Below are 16,850 nucleotides of genomic sequence, written 5' to 3'. Positions count from 1 at the left end.
TCTTGATTGATAGTCCCGGAAGCTATGAAAATGCTGCTTTTCAAGCCACAGGTACAGATGGCTTGCCAAACCAGATATTTCTTCGCAAACTTAGACAGTTTCATGTGCTTGAAAATATCTGCTACCTTTCCCCTTCCTTTTGTCGTATGAAACTCCTGTCCCGGAAGCTGCTTGTAGTCGGCTTTGACGTAGGTTTCGTCGTCCATTATCACGCAGTCAAACTTCGTCAGCATCGTCGTGTACAGCCTCCGGGATCGCGCCGTCGTATTTTGTTTATCATCGCGATTTGGAGTCACTACCTTCTTGTAAGTCGATAGTCCGGCTCGTTTTTTGCCTCGATGCACAGTTGTAGACGATACACCCAGCTTATTTACGGCATCTCGGAGAGAGAGGTTAGGGTTTCGCTTGAACTACCGGCAACTCTCTTTGTTGGCGAGCCCCTTGGTGATAAAGGGTGAGTTCCAGCGACATCTGTCATTGTCAGTTTGTTGTCATAACAGATATGATCCTGATCGAAGATAAGGTGAAAACGTGTTTCTAGGCGAATAGCAGTTCGAGTCTTGATGCTAACTCAATCATTTGAAATACCAGTTTAGCAGTTTATCACAGTTGCATATTGTAAGTTTTTCTTGTTAACCCTTTGGTACAAATCATATTAATTATTTCTATCAGGCAAAAGCAGATTTGGAAGTGTTGAGTGCCAGAAATACGTCGCATCTTATAGAAGTTTTCACAGTAGAACGGTAACCTAAATAATTAAAGATAAATAGAAAGTTTAACCGATATCATTAAGATATTATACAGCAGGAGATCGAATCCATTGAGTAGCTCAGCTATATTTGAATTATATTGAGTTGGAGAAGGGCAGAATATCGGATTGTCGGAACACTTTAAATGTAGGTTGAATCTGGAACTTCTAAATGACGAATAATTAACTAACTGAATTATATATTTTAGTTTTAAGCATCCGCTATCAAAATTTGTGTTTTATTGACACCTGCGACTTCCCCAACAAACTTAAAAATTTAAAGTTGCATACAATGGATCGTAACAACCAAAACATGCCAACGGAAGAAGCTCGTTCCAAGAGAGTTGTTACCCCTGATGCCGCCGTGGAACACAACTGCTTCCTGTGTAGTCGGCCGGACAGTGCTGCTAATCTTGTAGGCTGCGACAAATGTGAGAATTGGGCTCATTACGATTGCGCGGGCGTCTCATCTTCAATAGAGGCCACTGAGAAATCTTGGGTATGTGCAGCATGCCTTTCAAATACTGTTGAAGTCGCATCGAAGGCTGCATCAAGATCCAGTAGACGATCGTCACGAATCCAAGAAAATATACAAATGCTAGAAGAGGAAAAGGATATGGAATTGAAAGCACTAGAGAAAGAAGAGGAAGACCGGAAGGAATTTCGTAAGAAGCGATTGGAAATAGAAAAGGAATTTCTAAAACAGAAATACGATGTCCAGCGAGAGGGTTCGAGAGGTAATAGGAGTGAGCAAAGCAAAGCTAGCAGCAGGAATAGTAGGCAAATTGTAGAAAATTGGTTGGCGAAGGAACCGGTGGGTGCACAACCGGAAAGAGTTGCTGCCTGGGAGTTTCCGCCGCAATCATCAAACACAGAGCCATTCGTGTCAGTAGCTAGAGCTATTTCTTCGATCTCACTTAGTAGTCCCCCGAATGTGCCTCTAGTTCCGAAATCTGCCTCAACACCGTATGCTGGACAAGGTTTACCGTTGCTAACTCCCGTAGTTCTTCCGGATATTCGAATGCCGCAGTTAACGGTTGTCAGTCCGACAGGATCACGTTTAGTACCGCGAGTGAGCGTACCAGAAACCTTTTCCCAAAAACTACCATCAGCATTACCATTGGCAGAGCCCAATCGGACAGCTATGGATCGCCCAGAGGACCTAGGTAATCGACTTTTAGTACCATCATCGTTCTGTATATCACCAGACAGTTCAGCAATGCGTTGTTTTGTCAATTCACTATGCGACAGAAGACCACTTTCTACAATCTCGGAAGAAACAATCGGACACAATTTAAGCGTTCCACTGTCGAACTTCCAGCAACAACCTATTGCTCCTATGTCAGCGAATGAATCAGTTAAAATTACAACAGGCCCCAATAGTGGCCCACCTTTTGCATACTCGGTAGTTCCAAACTGTACCGATATGACGTTAGTACAGGGCTCTGTCAGATTATCCGAAGGGGTGCCTCATCCTTATGCATCTGCTATGAATAATTCCCCTAATGTTACATGGGTGGTAGATCCCCTATCATCCGTGCCAATTACTACAATAGCCTCTAGTTCATTGCCAATTGGGCACGAAGGGCTAAGCCCTCCATCGACAATGTCTCCGTTTTTGCAAAATACCCGAGTGCTACCTGCGAAGCCAGTGGAAGTACCGTTACAGACGAGATTGAATTATCGCCCACCACCAGTGATACCTCGGGAAGATTATACCGGCCCGTCGAATAAACAACTGGCAGCACGCCAAGTGATCCAACGAGAACTTCCTGACTTCTCGGGACATCCGCAAGATTGGCCCCTATTCTTCTGGTCTTTCAAGAACAGCTCCGATTCATGTGGTTTCACCAACGAAGAAAATCTAGCGAGGCTTCAACGTTGCCTGAAAGGCCAGGCATTGGACGCAGTTAAAAGTAAGCTACAATTTCCAGCAGCAGTACCAGAAATTATAGAAACCTTGAAAATGCTTTTCGGGCAACCAGAAATTTTACTGTACACCATGCTACAACAGCTCCGCGGTTTACCACCACCCAAACATGAAAATTTGCAATCCATTATAACATTTGGGCTGGCAGTAAAAAATGCGGTGGATTACTTAACAACAGCACAATTGAGAGAACATCTCTTTGACTCATCGTTGCTGATAGAACTAGTGGAAAAACTCCCCACACAGTTGCAGATAGATTGGTCACGCTTCAAGCGAAAGAACTCGGTTGTCAATCTTGAAACGTTCAGCACATTCATGACAGAACTCGTTGTAGTTACAGCAGACGTTGTTTTACCGAAAAAGGCGGCTCTTAACCCCGAAAAGTCTGGAAAGTCTGTGCGTGAGAAGCAGAAAATTTATGTGCACGTGGAAGATCATGAATCCGAGGAACCGTCGGATTCTGAACAAGTACCAAGGAAGCTTTGCGTTTACTGCTCTAACCCTAGTCATGAAGTGGCTAACTGCAGTCAGTTTAAAGCTCTCGATGTAGAAGGGAGGTGTAAAGTTATCAAGCAGAAAGGAATGTGCAGAAACTGTCTTGTACCCCACAGAAGATGGCCTTGCCGATCTACTAAAGAGTGTAGAGTTGAAGGGTGTAGAGTACGACACCATAGTTTACTTCACTCAAATGCCACTAGTAGCCCCAGCAATCATAATGTGAAAAACCAGGTTAACAGAGAAACTGCTTATCATAACCACCATGCTGTGACTTCGTATGCTCTCTTCCGATATCTGCCGGTTGAAATACACTGTGGTGGTGAGAAAATCGAAACATACGCCTTCCTTGACGACGGATCTTCAGCAACCATGATTGAATCGTGGATTCCCGATAAACTTGGTATCACAGGGAGAGTAGACCCCCTTTGGTTATCGTGGACTGGGGACATATCTCGCGAAGAGAAGAAATCGCAGCGAATTTCCGTTTTAATTTCCGCTCAGGGATCGGACAAAATGTTTAAAATGGAAGACGTGAGGACAGTACCACAATTGAAACTTCCAGAACAATCGTTTGATTATGAAACCATACAGAAAGAATATCCGCATCTCAAGGGACTCCCTTTGCAAAGTTATTCCAGTGCTACTCCAGGGATTATTATAGGGATTGATCAAGTTCGACTGTTAGCACCATTGGCTACCCGAGAAGGACGAAACAACGAGTTAGTTGCTGTAAAAACGCGTTTGGGTTGGAGCGTCTATGGTAAACAATTGAGTACCGCGGACTGTGTAGAGCATCTTCATGTTCATGTTGATCAGCAGACATCGAACCAAGAACTGCATGGACTGGTTGGTCAGTTTTTCGGCCTAGAAGAATCCTTAGTTGTCAAACGATTTGATAAAAGTGTGGAAAAAGGGGCATTGAGAACGCTCGAGGAAACAACGAGGCGCATAGGCAACCGATTCGAAACAGGATTATTGTGGAAATATCAATATCGAAGTTTTCCTAATTCATATGCTACTGCAGTACGCAGAGAAATAAGTTTGCATAAAAAATTGGAAAAGGATCCTCAGTTGTATAAAGTTGTACGAGAGCAAATAAAGAACTACCTTGATCAGGGATATGCACATAAAATAACCGACCAAGAGTTGGCGGAAACCCAGCCTGAACAGGTATGGTACCTACCACTTGGCGTAGTGCGTAACCCAAAAAAACCGGAAAAGATCCGTTTAGTGTGGGATGCAGCCGCGAAATCCTACGGCGTATCGCTGAACGATATGCTGAGTAAGGGACCTGATATGCTAGCTTCCCTCACTGCCATTCTACTACGATTTCGTGAGAAGAACATTGCTATCTGCGGCGATGTTAAAGAGATGTTCCATCAGGTAAACATCAGAAAGGAAGACCGACAGGCGCAACGTTTCTTGTTCCGTGATCAGCCCGACCAGCCACCCCAAGTGTATGTAATGGATGTTGCTACCTTTGGCGCGTCCTGCTCGCCATGTATCGCGCAATATATTAAAAATTTAAACGCCCACGAGCACGCCGAACAGTATCCACTAGCGGCTGAGGCCATAGTTGAGCGAACATATGTCGATGACTACTTGGATTCCTTGGATACTCCAGAGGAAGCGGTTACGCGTATAAATGAAGTCAGGTATGTGCATTCTTTAGGAGGGTTTGAGATTCGCAATTTCGTGTCAAACTCGACTGAAGTTCTCAAAAAAATCGGTGCCGCATCTGTACAAAAGAACATTTCGCTCAAGTTCGAGCCAGGCGTAGAAGAGTCAAATCAAGTTGAGCGAATCCTAGGAATGATGTGGAGACCTCATTCCGATACCTTTACCTTCAATACAATCATGCAACCAGCGATTGAACGAATTTTAAATAGCAGCAGAGCGCCTACGAAGCGGCAAATTTTGAGCACGGTCATGAGTCTATTTGACCCCTTAGGTCTCGTCGCACACTTTGTAGTGCATGGTAAAATACTGATGCAAGAACTGTGGAAATATGGAGCTGAATGGGATGATGTTATACCTGATGAGTTAATTGAAGTCTGGAATAGGTGGAGAAATTTACTGCCAAGATTGAACGAAGTCAGCGTGCCGCGGTGTTTTTTTCCTGGGATGGTTATTTCGGCTCTCGATGGACTTCAATTACATGTGCTTGTTGATGCTAGCGAGTCTGCATTCGCATGTGTAGCGTATTTACGGATCCTGAAAAGTGATAATCCTACATGTGCTTTGGTTGCTGCGAAGACGAAAGTAGCTCCTCTCAAACCCATATCTATGCCCCGGTCAGAGCTACAAGCAGCGTTGATGGGAGCTCGGCTGATAGAGAGTGTGTCCGAAACTTTGAAACTTCCAATTGGTCGTAGATACTTGTGGACTGATTCCCTCACAGTTCTCTCGTGGCTTCGATCCGATAGTCGTCGTTATCACCAATTTGTTGCCTTCCGCGTTGGAGAAATTTTAACAAAAACAACTATTTCTGAGTGGAGGTATGTGCCATCTAAACTAAATGTGGCGTTTGATGCAACCAAATGGGGAAACGGACCAAGCTTTTGTCCGTCTGATCGGTGGTTCACAGGTCCCGAGTTTCTTCAACAGCCGGAAAATTTGTGGCCAGCAGACCGAAAAACCAATTCGCAACCGGAAGAGGAACTTAGGGCTGCCTTTCTACACCATAACGAACTGCCCAATACTCTTATTGAAATAACACGGTATTCACGGTGGGAAAGATTGATTCGTGCAACATCCTGCTTCCTTCGTGTGGCTCAAAGATTCAAAAAGGTGGTGATAACAGGTCCCTACACATCAGAAGAGATGCAGCGAGCGGAGACTTTTTTGATCATACAAGTACAAACTGAGGTATACCCCGCAGAATACCGGCTTCTCAAAAAGAATATCAAAAATGCGGAAACCGTTTCGATATCTAAGCTCAGTGTTTTGTACCCGTTGTCACCGTTTATGGATGAGTTCGGTGTAATACGAATGGACAGTAGAATCGGCGTGGCTCCGCATCCATTAGTTGAAAACAAGTATCCCATCATCCTACCGAAGAACCACCATTTCACTGATCTTCTCATTTACCACTATCACCAACGATTTTTTCATCGTAACAACGAGACAGTCTGCAACGAAATCCATCAACGTTATAGAATTCAAAACCTTCGCGTTTCTGTGCGAAGAGTAGCAAAATCATGTAAACTATGTCAAATTAGAAATGCTCGACCACGGCCTCCGAGAATGGCTCCTCTGCCAACCGCTCGACTTACACCATACATCAAACCTTTCACTCATACTGGAGTTGATTTCTTCGGACCTCTAATGGTTAAACAAGGTCGAAGCCTCGTTAAGCGCTGGGTGTCTCTTTTTACTTGTTTGACTATACGGGCAGTCCATGTTGAAATTGTTCACAGTCTATCGGCCAGCTCTTGCATACTAGCTATTCGAAGGTTTATTGCTCGTCGTGGATCACCTTCTTCCTTCTATTCTGACAACGGGACGAATTTCAGAGGTGCGTACAACATTCTACGGCATCAGATACAAAACATTAATGAAGAATGTGCAATTACTTTCACAAATACCAATACTCAATGGCATTTTAACCCACCGCTAACCCCACACATGGGAGGGTGCTGGGAAAGAATGGTGCGCTCGATTAAAGAGGCAATGCAGGCCGTTGGTGAACATGTACAAAACCCAAGTGATGAGATTTTGGAAACGGTTGTTCTAGAAGCGGAATCAATTGTCAACTCCCGCCCTTTAACTTACGTTCCTCTTGATAATTTCGATTCAGAAGCCCTCACCCCTAACCTTTTTTTAATGTACAGTGAAAAAGGGATTACACAACCAGCCCGATTGATTCAAACAGACACACGCGTTCTACGCGACAGTTGGCGCCTTGCGCAAACGTTGGTTGATCTCTTCTGGTCCAGATGGATTAAGGAATATTTACCTTCGATAGCTCGGAGAACGAAATGGTTTGATGCCGTTAAACCACTAGAAGAAGGAGATGTGGTAATAGTGATCAACGAAAATCGCCGAAATGGTTGGGAACGTGGACGTATCCTGGAAGTAGTCAAGGCTGCTGATGGCCAAGTGCGGCAGGTCGTCATACAAACTGCAACCGGAGTATGTCGTCGACCAGCTACTAAAGTAGCTCTTTTGGATGTTCGTCAGGAGTAGATGTCGACGAAACTACACGGGGAGGGGGATGTTGGCGAGCCCCTTGGTGATAAAGGGTGAGTTCCAGCGACATCTGTCATTGTCAGTTTGTTGTCATAACAGATATGATCCTGATCGAAGATAAGGTGAAAACGTGTTTCTAGGCGAATAGCAGTTCGAGTCTTGATGCTAACTCAATCATTTGAAATACCAGTTTAGCAGTTTATCACAGTTGCATATTGTAAGTTTTTCTTGTTAACCCTTTGGTACAAATCATATTAATTATTTCTATCAGGCAAAAGCAGATTTGGAAGTGTTGAGTGCCAGAAATACGTCGCATCTTATAGAAGTTTTCACAGTATAACGGTAACCTAAATAATTAAAGATAAATAGAAAGTTTAACCGATATCATTAAAATATTATACAGCAGGAGATCGAATCCATTGAGTAGCTCAGCTATATTTGAATTATATTGAGTTGGAGAAGGGCAGAATATCAGATTGTCGGAACACTTTAAATGTAGGTTGAATCTGGAACTTCTAAATGACGAATAATTAACTAACTGAATTATATATTTTAGTTTTAAGCATCCGCTATCAAAATTTGTGTTTTATTGACACCTGCGACTTCCCCAACACTCTTTGTCGTCTCAGCGGCTTCCGATTTTCGATTTCTTCCCAATCCAGACTTCCTGGCTGTCGACAAACGTTCCCCAAACACTTTAATTACATTTGTAACGGTTGGTTTGGCAACTTTTAGCGATTTTGCCAGCTTTGCGTGCGAGTAGCTCGGATTTTTGATATACGCGAGAAAAATTTTGATACGCTGCTCTTCTTCCTTGGACGGCATTTTACATCGCAAGAGTAAACATCGAACACAATTGTACCGGATGAGTTTTTCAATAACGATCCGCCAACTGCAACGTTAATAAAGTCGCGAATGCCATAAAAATGGTAAAATGACTATAATCGAAACAAAAAAAATTGGACGGCATTTTGACAACTGAAGAGTGAATTCCAAAATCAAAATAGGAACAACATTCTACACACACACCTTCAAAATGCGGTGTGTTCAGGATTTTTAAATGCAAAATTGAAAGAAATACGTCAAGTTGATATTGACCAAATTTCGACCGTATCACCCTTTAGCTAGAGTTTTGTCAAAGTTATGTTTAAAATACAGAATAATAGTTTAAATCCAATTATTTTCATACTAAAATTTTTGAATTTCAGTGATAACATACTCAATTTAAAAAAAAAAGGTAACTGAAAATCTTTAAATGGAAAATGAAGATACAGAAATGACCTTTCTAATTTTGTGCAATTTATTTTTGGAGAATGAAAAAATTAAACTCGGTTCTCCAGTTGAGGGGTGCTTGGAATCTCTTGGAATAAGCCATTTGCATTTTTTTTATTAAGTGCATTGTAGGTCATCAGGAATATCCTAAATATGTACATCGTTAAAAAATGCAAACTAGAATGCTCGTGCCAAATTCGGTAAAAGGTTTTCCAGCAGCCATATTTTGACCTAATGATTATATATATATATATATATATTTTTTTTTTTTTCTGGGATTTTAAGCCCAATGGGTTTATTCATCCCAATATCCTCCGTGGCTTGTCGTTTTTTTTTTTTTTTTTTTTTTTTTTTTTTTTTTTTTTTTTTTTTTTTTTTTTTTTTTTTTTTTTTTTTAAATTTTATGGAACAGTTTAATGTTTCTGAGGAAGGCTAAAAGCCGTTTTTCTTCTTCTGGACAATTTGACAAGATCTGTCTGAGGTTGTCGGCCAATTCATAATCCTCCCTTGCTTGGGAATACGCAGTGCAGTTTGTAAGGAGGTGTTTAACTGTTGTTTGGACATTACAGGAGGGACAAATGGGTGGATCTGTACGATCAAAAAGGTGTGAATGGGTGAGACGTGTATGCCCAATACGCAATCGGGTTAGGACTATTCTGTCGGCTCTCTTTTTTTGGTCAACCCAGTTTGTCGTGGAATTTTTCACCTCTCTTAATTTGGCATTTCTATTCTGGTTCCACGCGATATCCCAAGCAAGTTGGATTTGGTTTGAAGTCCATTTGTAAGCATCTTTTTGGGGAATTGATATTGAGGGTGGTTCTAAGTTCGATGCTTCACCTGCTAGGTGGTCGGCGGCCTCGTTGCCTGGAATGCCGGAATGACCCGGTACCCAAACAAGTGTTACTTTTTTCCTGACAGCCAGATCAGAGATGGATGATATCCATGGGTGTTTGAGGCTACCTCCAGAAACTGCTTTCAGCACACTGGCTGAATCGGTGAATATGACTGAGGGATGTGAGTCAGGACAGGAGTTTTCGAGGGCATCCATAATAGAGCACGCTTCAGCACTAAAGACTGAGCAAGCTGATGGTAGGGGTAGGCTACGGTTCTGTTGGTTATCATAGATGCCACACCCAACTTTCATATTATCTTTTTTGGAACCATCGGTGTAAATGTGGGAGAAGTTTGAGTATTTGTGTTCAATCAAATAACGGAAATAGGGAAGGATGATTTTAGAGGCCTGTCCGGCTTTGATTTTGAGCGACATACTTTCGTCGATAGTAGGGAGTTTTTCAAACCAATAACGGAAGGAAGTTTGTTTTCTGGGGCAGATGGGGGGTAGGAGGGGGATTCCAAGGTTTTGAAGTAGGGAATTTGTTCGGATGATCAGTGGCGAGTTTTCGGAGCCAGAAGTAGCTAACCAGCGTAGGGATCTTGAGGTAAGATGTTTTGCTACAAGATACTCGAATGGGAGCTGCCCACTTTCAGCCATGATGGAGGGGATTGGGCTGGTTCTAAAGGCGCAACTAATTGTGCGCACACAATCGTTGTAGAAAGGCTCCAACTGCTTTAACAGGGCTGATTTAGCACGGCTTACAAATCCGAGTCCGTACAAGACCGATGGGAGTATCCACCCATGCAGAAAACGGTAGAGAGAATGACGATGGGCTGAGCTGGTGTAATTACACAGGAACTTAAGAATGTTCAGCTTGTTTTTAGCATTTTTTCGAACTTGATCGAGGTGTCGTTTAAAGTTTAGGCGATCATCTATCCAAACACCTAGTAGTTTAGTTGAACGGACAAGGGATATTGTTTGATCAAGCAGTTTGAGGGGAGGGAGTTTGTTTAATTTTCTACGGTTAGGTCCAATGTGTAGGAGTTTGGATTTGTTGGGGGAAAAAACAAAGCCGGCAGAAGGGGCCCATTGCCCTATTGTATTTAGGGCGTCTTGCATTCTCTTTCGGGCGTATCTTATGAAGGGGGCAGTTGAGAGGAGTAATATATCATCGGCATAGATCATAGTCTGTACATTGTGGGGTATATGGTTGAAAAAGGAATTGATAGCAACAAGAAAAAGAGTGGGAGCAATGACAGATCCTTGAGGCACTCCAGCAAGAATAGGTCTGGGTTGAGAGCGGTTACCGTTAATGAGGACTTGAATGGAGCGGTCTGATAGGAAACTTTTAATATACTGAAACATGCGTCCACATATTCCCCATTCGGTTAGGGTATTGACAATCAATGCTCGGTCAACCCGATCGAACGCTTTGGAGATGTCAAGCGATAATAGTTCTAGGTGACAGCCATCTTCAATTGTTTCTTCTATGATTGCCTCAAGTGAACAGAAGTAGTCTTCTGTTGAAAGACCGGGGCGGAAGGCGTATTGTCGATTATCTAGACGATGGTCTTTATCCAATACTGCTTGTAAGCGTCTGTTAACCATTCGCTCCATAATTTTGCCTGAGCAATCTAATAGGGTGATGGGCCGGTAGTTATCGAGTAAGTGAGGATTAAGTTTAGGTTTAGGGATAGGGATTACAATCCCATTCTTCCATTCTGCAGGGATTGTTCCGTCTTTCCAAAGAAGGTTGATTATTTTTAAAAATCTGAGTTTGGCTGAGAGGGAGAGATTTTTAAGGAAGGGATAACCGATCTCGTCAGGACCAGCGGAGTGTCCTTTTGCTTTTTTGAGGGCAAACTCTAGCTCTCCCAGACTAAAGTCAGAATTGTATTCGAGGTTATTGTCTTCGAGTTGATTGGGTTCATTTTGGGCTATGTGTTGGGGGGTTGGGGTGGAAGTAGAGGAAAAGTGTTCGCAGAAAGCTTCAGCAAGACGGGAAGGGTCATTAGTGTAGTGTTGGTTAAGTAGCAGATTAAACTGGTTTTTTCGGGGCTGACCACTGAGAACTTTTATTTTATCCCAGAGAACTGTAGGGGGGGTGTTGGGGTGGATTTCTTCGGTAAATTTCTGCCAGGAGGAGCGTTTGGCAGAACGAACCGCTGCTCTAGCAGAGGATCTAGCGACCTTGAAAGATTCGAGGGCAATCAGTTTTCTGGGATCATCATTTGGTATCCTTTTTAATGCTCTAAGCTTTTTTCGGCGCAGTTTAACGGCGTCCCGAACTTCGGGGCCCCACCATGGTACAGCGGTTTTACCAGGAACGCCACTGGTACGTGGAATGATATTTTTACCAGCTTCAAAAAGCGTTCGAAGAAAAGGGGATATGGATGTTGGATTATTTATTTCCAGAAGACGGTCTACTTCATACTGGTACCCAATCCAATCGGCTTCTGAATATTTCCATCTAGGTCTAGTTGATGCAGTGGGAGTGGGGTGTTTTAGTTGTATTAGTATGGGGTAGTGATCACTACCGTGAGTGTCATTAAGGGTTTTCCATGATAATTTGGAGCCCAGCTCCCAGGAGGCAATGGAAATATCCAGAGTTGTCAGGTTACCAGTAGAAGGATCTATTCGAGTGGGTTGATTGTTGTTAAGTAACGATAGATTTTCAGTTAAAAGGAGGTCTTCTATGAAATTACCTTTGTTGTCTGTATATGGGCAGCCCCATGCGGTTGAGTGAGCATTGGGGTCGGACATGATGAGAAAGGGGGGAGGAATTTGTGGGAGAAGTTCTAGTAGTTTTTCTGAGAATTCATGAAAGGTAATATTTGGAGGTATGTATAAAGAGACTATTGTAATTTCGATGGGAGAGTGCAATCTGGCAACTATGGTGTGGAGGGAGGAATTTACTTTGATAATGTCATGTGGGGTATTATTTTTAATGGCTAAAGCGGCCCCTTGTCGGGTATTCCGTGTGGGGTCAGAGGTTGTTAACAGTTTATAATCTTTTATGAGGTTTCCCGGGACGGGAGAATTAGTTAGGATGTCTTGAAGAGCAATGACTATGGGAGAGAATTCAGCGGTAATGATTCGTATTTCAGGAAGTCGAGTGGTTAGACCTCTGGAATTCCATTGTACTGCTAAATTGCAGAATGCTTTAGGGGCAGGGGCTCGATTTGAGCTAGGCGATGATAATATATTGTGATTTGTTTGGGGTGAGACAGGGGAAAATGTATTTGAGACGGGGGGCAAGTTTGGTGATGGTGAGATAATATTTCCTTCAGATAGGGTGGAATTGGTGGGGAATATTTGAGCGTAGTCGTAGAGGGCCATTTGAAAGATGATTTTAATTTAAGGGGCGAATGTTGATATTACTCACCAAGGTGGCAGGGGAATGGCTAGGTCTTACCACGAGAATTCCGTTGATTTTGACCAATCTGCGAGGATGGGGGATGGTGTCGCTTCTTTTTCAGTTCCAGATCTGATTTGGTGCTGCGTTCCTCAGAGGATCCGCGGTTCCGGTTCCTTTTCGGGGTGGACGATGTGGAGCTGCTTTCGGAAATCATTGTGTCGTCGGAGTCGGCAGATTCTTCGGTTTCCGCAACCGAATTGGCGCAGTTCTGGAGGTTCTTGAGTTGTTCGATAAGGAGGGCAACTTGATTTTCCAGCTCTCGGATCCTTTGGTCCTTTTTGTCTTGGTTGGTGTCGGTTTTAATGGCTTCCAGACGTTGTTGTAGAGTTGTGGAATTTTTGGTTGCTGCACAGCGGGTTCGGTACTCCTTGACAGCGGCGCCCTGGGAGATTCCAAGGTCTACACGAATCCGTACGATGGCCTGCTCTTCTTGTTGTTTTGGACAGTTCCGGCTGAATGCTGGGTGGGCACCTTCGCAATTCAGGCATTTTGGGTCTTTCGAACAGTTTGGATGAGCTGCGGTTTCACCACAAACCAGGCAGGTTTCGTTTTGCTCGCATCGAAGCTTAGAGTGGCCGAAATTACCACATTTATTGCACATCAAAGGACGGGGATAGTAGGTTCGGGTTGAAACACGAATATAGCCAAAGAAGACATGGGATGGGGGAGTGGAGCCGGTTATGGTGAGAACCATGGTATTGGTTGCCTCTTTCTTGCCGTTTACACGTTTCATAAAACGATAGACCCGGGTTACCCCTTGGTCTGCCAGTTCTTTCTGCAGATCATCGTCACTCATGCCGGAAACTTCCCGACATGATACGACACATTGGCTGGAGTTGAGGGTGGGATGGGATGTTACAGTGATGGGGGTGCCGTCAATGAGCTGGTTGAGACGAAGCAGTTTGTTGACTTGTTCCTGGCTCCTGACTTTCAGCAGATAGCAGTTTCCTCCTTCGGTTGGGTTGGCTGATTCTATGCGGCCGACGGCTTGGTCCACAGACTTGGCGATGATAAACGGATTGGGAGGGAGCTTTGCTTTTTCGGCTGGTTTGATGGTCAGAAACTGTACCTGCCCGTATAAACCTTCTCGGTCCATCCAGGTGGGCATTGTTCGGCGATTTTTCTGCCAGGGCGGGCCGGTTTGGCCACCCCAGGGTGGATTCACATCCACCGACATTCAAACACTTTGTTGTTAATTGGATCACCAGAATAATTTGTTCGAGGAAAAAAGCACACTATAATGTCTTTCGATTGGTATGTCCGTGATCGAGACACGGGAAAAGAAAACCAAAAAATAATTCACTTGAGAAAAACACGTCTATACTCGTCGACGTATCAAAGCGAACTGTGACTGTGTCTAATGATTATAGCCCCTGATTATATCTCTTTAATTGAAATACAACTATTAAGATTTTATCTGATTGAGGCTTTGAAAAAAACTACGATTCTTTGTAAACTATCAAAGCAATGTAGTTGTTCTTTCTACGGCCAATACTAACAGAAACTTTGATTAAGAAAGTTTATTGCGGGAGAGAAATATTTTCCGTGGGCGCACTTTGATGGAAAAATTGGAAAATTTGATTTCGTCTATGAGGTTTTTTGAAGAATTAAAGTTAGGTTCATTATCGAAAATATTGGTAACGGTAAATTGGGAATACCGAAGTAGGCGTTGACTCAATGGCAGCGCACGCGTTTTTCCTCGTTTGTAAAAATCGTGTTTGTTAAATTGTTTAAAATAGTGAAATATGTTTGAAAATTTCAATAGAAGCTAATAAAAAGATGACACGTGGATGTGTCGTCTTAGTTTTGTTTGGAAGTGATTACATAGCGCATTCAAAAGTGTTGTTGAAACCGCAGGACGAGACCGTGGAAAAATGAATAGGTTGTGGGATTTTCGTTTTCGTTATCAGCGGAATATTTATTAAATGACCCTGTCCAAAGAAGAAAAGAATGAAATTTAGAATGAAAACGTGCGTGTTGAGCAAATTATATATTGGAGCAGCTGATAAATTAATTTTAAAAGGGTCGTGAAAGCGGGAATTATTTGTGATTTAGTTTCCATTAAACAAAAGTATTGAAGTTGTTTTGTTGCATATCGCGGATTACTGCGTTTATGATTTAAATTGGTTAATTGTTTTAGGGCGAAAAAAAAGTGAGATAACGTGTTTTCTGGAACGGGAAAGGGGTAAATTTTTGATATTTTTTCGAAAATATCTCCGGCTGAAGCAGTACCGCAGTATCATCACTAATGATGATAGTGATTATCAACGAGAGCCGAAAACCCGGTGAGCCAATTCCAATCTTTCACCTTTATGTTTTTCTCACTTATATACTAGTTCATGGTTTTCAAATGCTTGCATTTTCATGTTTTTTTCTGAATCATACAAGATTTACATTTTTAATAAGTTAACTGAATACAATACCTTTCTTTTTAAAAAAATGAAAGTTCATCATTTGCAGAGAGGTTTCGAAGTAATCTCACTTTAAAATTCTTGTGAAAGGGTTAAATATTTGAAGAACCTTTCGAGCTCTTGACATACCTCGGAAGGTTTAATGTTCTATTAATGTTTCCGTTTCTTTTATATTTTCAAGAGCGAGTAAAGGCGCTTTATCCTTGGTCTAAGACCAGAAATGATTGTACACTGAAATCCAAAACAGTTCAACGCAGAAAATCCAAGTGATTTTTTGAAAATCTTTCATCAAATATATCAAATTTCTAAAAAGATTTTTAGTCTCAAGTTTTGTGATTTCTGTGTACCAAATAACTCATTTCCAGCCGATGAAGAATAACTCTAAAGATTGGTGAAGTTACTTTACATTTACCATGGTATTCTCATCACGGAGCATTTTTTTAGCATGCTTCCAACGATCCCCTTTGAAACGTATGGTACGTTTCTTCCTGTTCCTGTGTTCCAGATGTCTCTGCGTCCTCTGCTCCATGGTAGGCCCAACCATTTTATGTTTTTGATCTTTTTGATGTTTTTATGTTAAAATGATCAAAAACATGAACAAAGACAAGAAGAATAATAATACACGCTTATTATTCTTTGGGACTCAGACATAAGTTCTGGCTATGGAAGTACGATTAGTGATTAGTGATTGAGGCTTTGAGAAAACTACGGTCCTAAAATTTTTTTTAAGCAACTTGAACATATACCCAAATAACACACGACGCACAGTGAGCCAGGAACCACACTTTTGCGGTCGTTGTAGCTCATCGGTGTCTTGGACAAAGTTACTAGACTATATTAGCGCAATCAATTGATGGATTTGAATTAATTCTATTTTTCTCCGCAAAGTGGCGCTAAAATCTAACTTTTTACAGAAGCAAGATACAGGCATGGTTTCTTCTACAAAGTTGTTCATTACATCTTTCACTTAGTAATATTCATTTTCATAACTTTTTATGAACTTTCTTTTATGTTTAAGAATGGCTATAAAATTATGTGGATTCTGCTTTTCCGGCTATTTCCCGTTTTTTTCGTTAATTCTATACCAACACATGAAAAGGATCTATTTCCATATATGGCGAATCGAGAAAAAACGCGTTTGAAAAAATACAACCTATTTTAAATCGCTTATTAAAAATCACTTAAAATTTTTACTTTTTATGAAAGAAAAACGATTTTTAGAAGCATCCTCTATATGTTAGAAAAGAGGAATATCAATTTTCATGAAAAAACAACGCGCTATCGTAGATAGAACCTAGCTTACGTAATATTTTGTCTCCCTTATTTATACACCTACACCTACACCTTTGCTATTTTCTCGTTTCTTCTTTAGTTTTAAGCTCGCGATCATTTACAACTATGTTTTTATGTTGAATAAAGTGTCAAATCTTTACCAACACATAAAAATTATCTATCTTCATATATGGCGTCTCAAGAAAAACGCGTTTGAAAAAAATACAACCTATTTATAATCGCTAATTAAAAATCACTTGGAATTTTTGCTTTTT

General features: G+C 41.9%; 1 protein-coding gene across 1 annotated transcript; it reads left to right on the top strand.

Moving 5' to 3' along the window:
- Positions 1-1,040: 1,040 nt before the first annotated feature.
- On the top strand, positions 1,041-7,364 carry LOC129742271 (uncharacterized). The gene has a single exon (XM_055734147.1). It carries the CDS (start codon positions 1,041-1,043, stop codon positions 7,362-7,364), a length of 6,324 nt encoding a protein of 2,107 aa, XP_055590122.1.
- Positions 7,365-16,850: the final 9,486 nt, after the last annotated feature.

The sequence above is a fragment of the Uranotaenia lowii genome, chromosome 2, assembly GCF_029784155.1.
Source record: "Uranotaenia lowii strain MFRU-FL chromosome 2, ASM2978415v1, whole genome shotgun sequence".
Lineage (NCBI taxonomy): Eukaryota > Metazoa > Arthropoda > Insecta > Diptera > Culicidae > Uranotaenia > Uranotaenia lowii.
The sequence above is the reverse complement of the archived record's forward strand: the minus strand, read 5'-3'. Positions and strand labels throughout refer to the sequence as shown.

Coding starts and splice junctions, on each gene's coding strand:
- LOC129742271 (XM_055734147.1), top strand. CDS start 1,041: ATGGATCGTAACAACCAAAACATGCCAACGGAAGAAGCTCGTTCCAAG.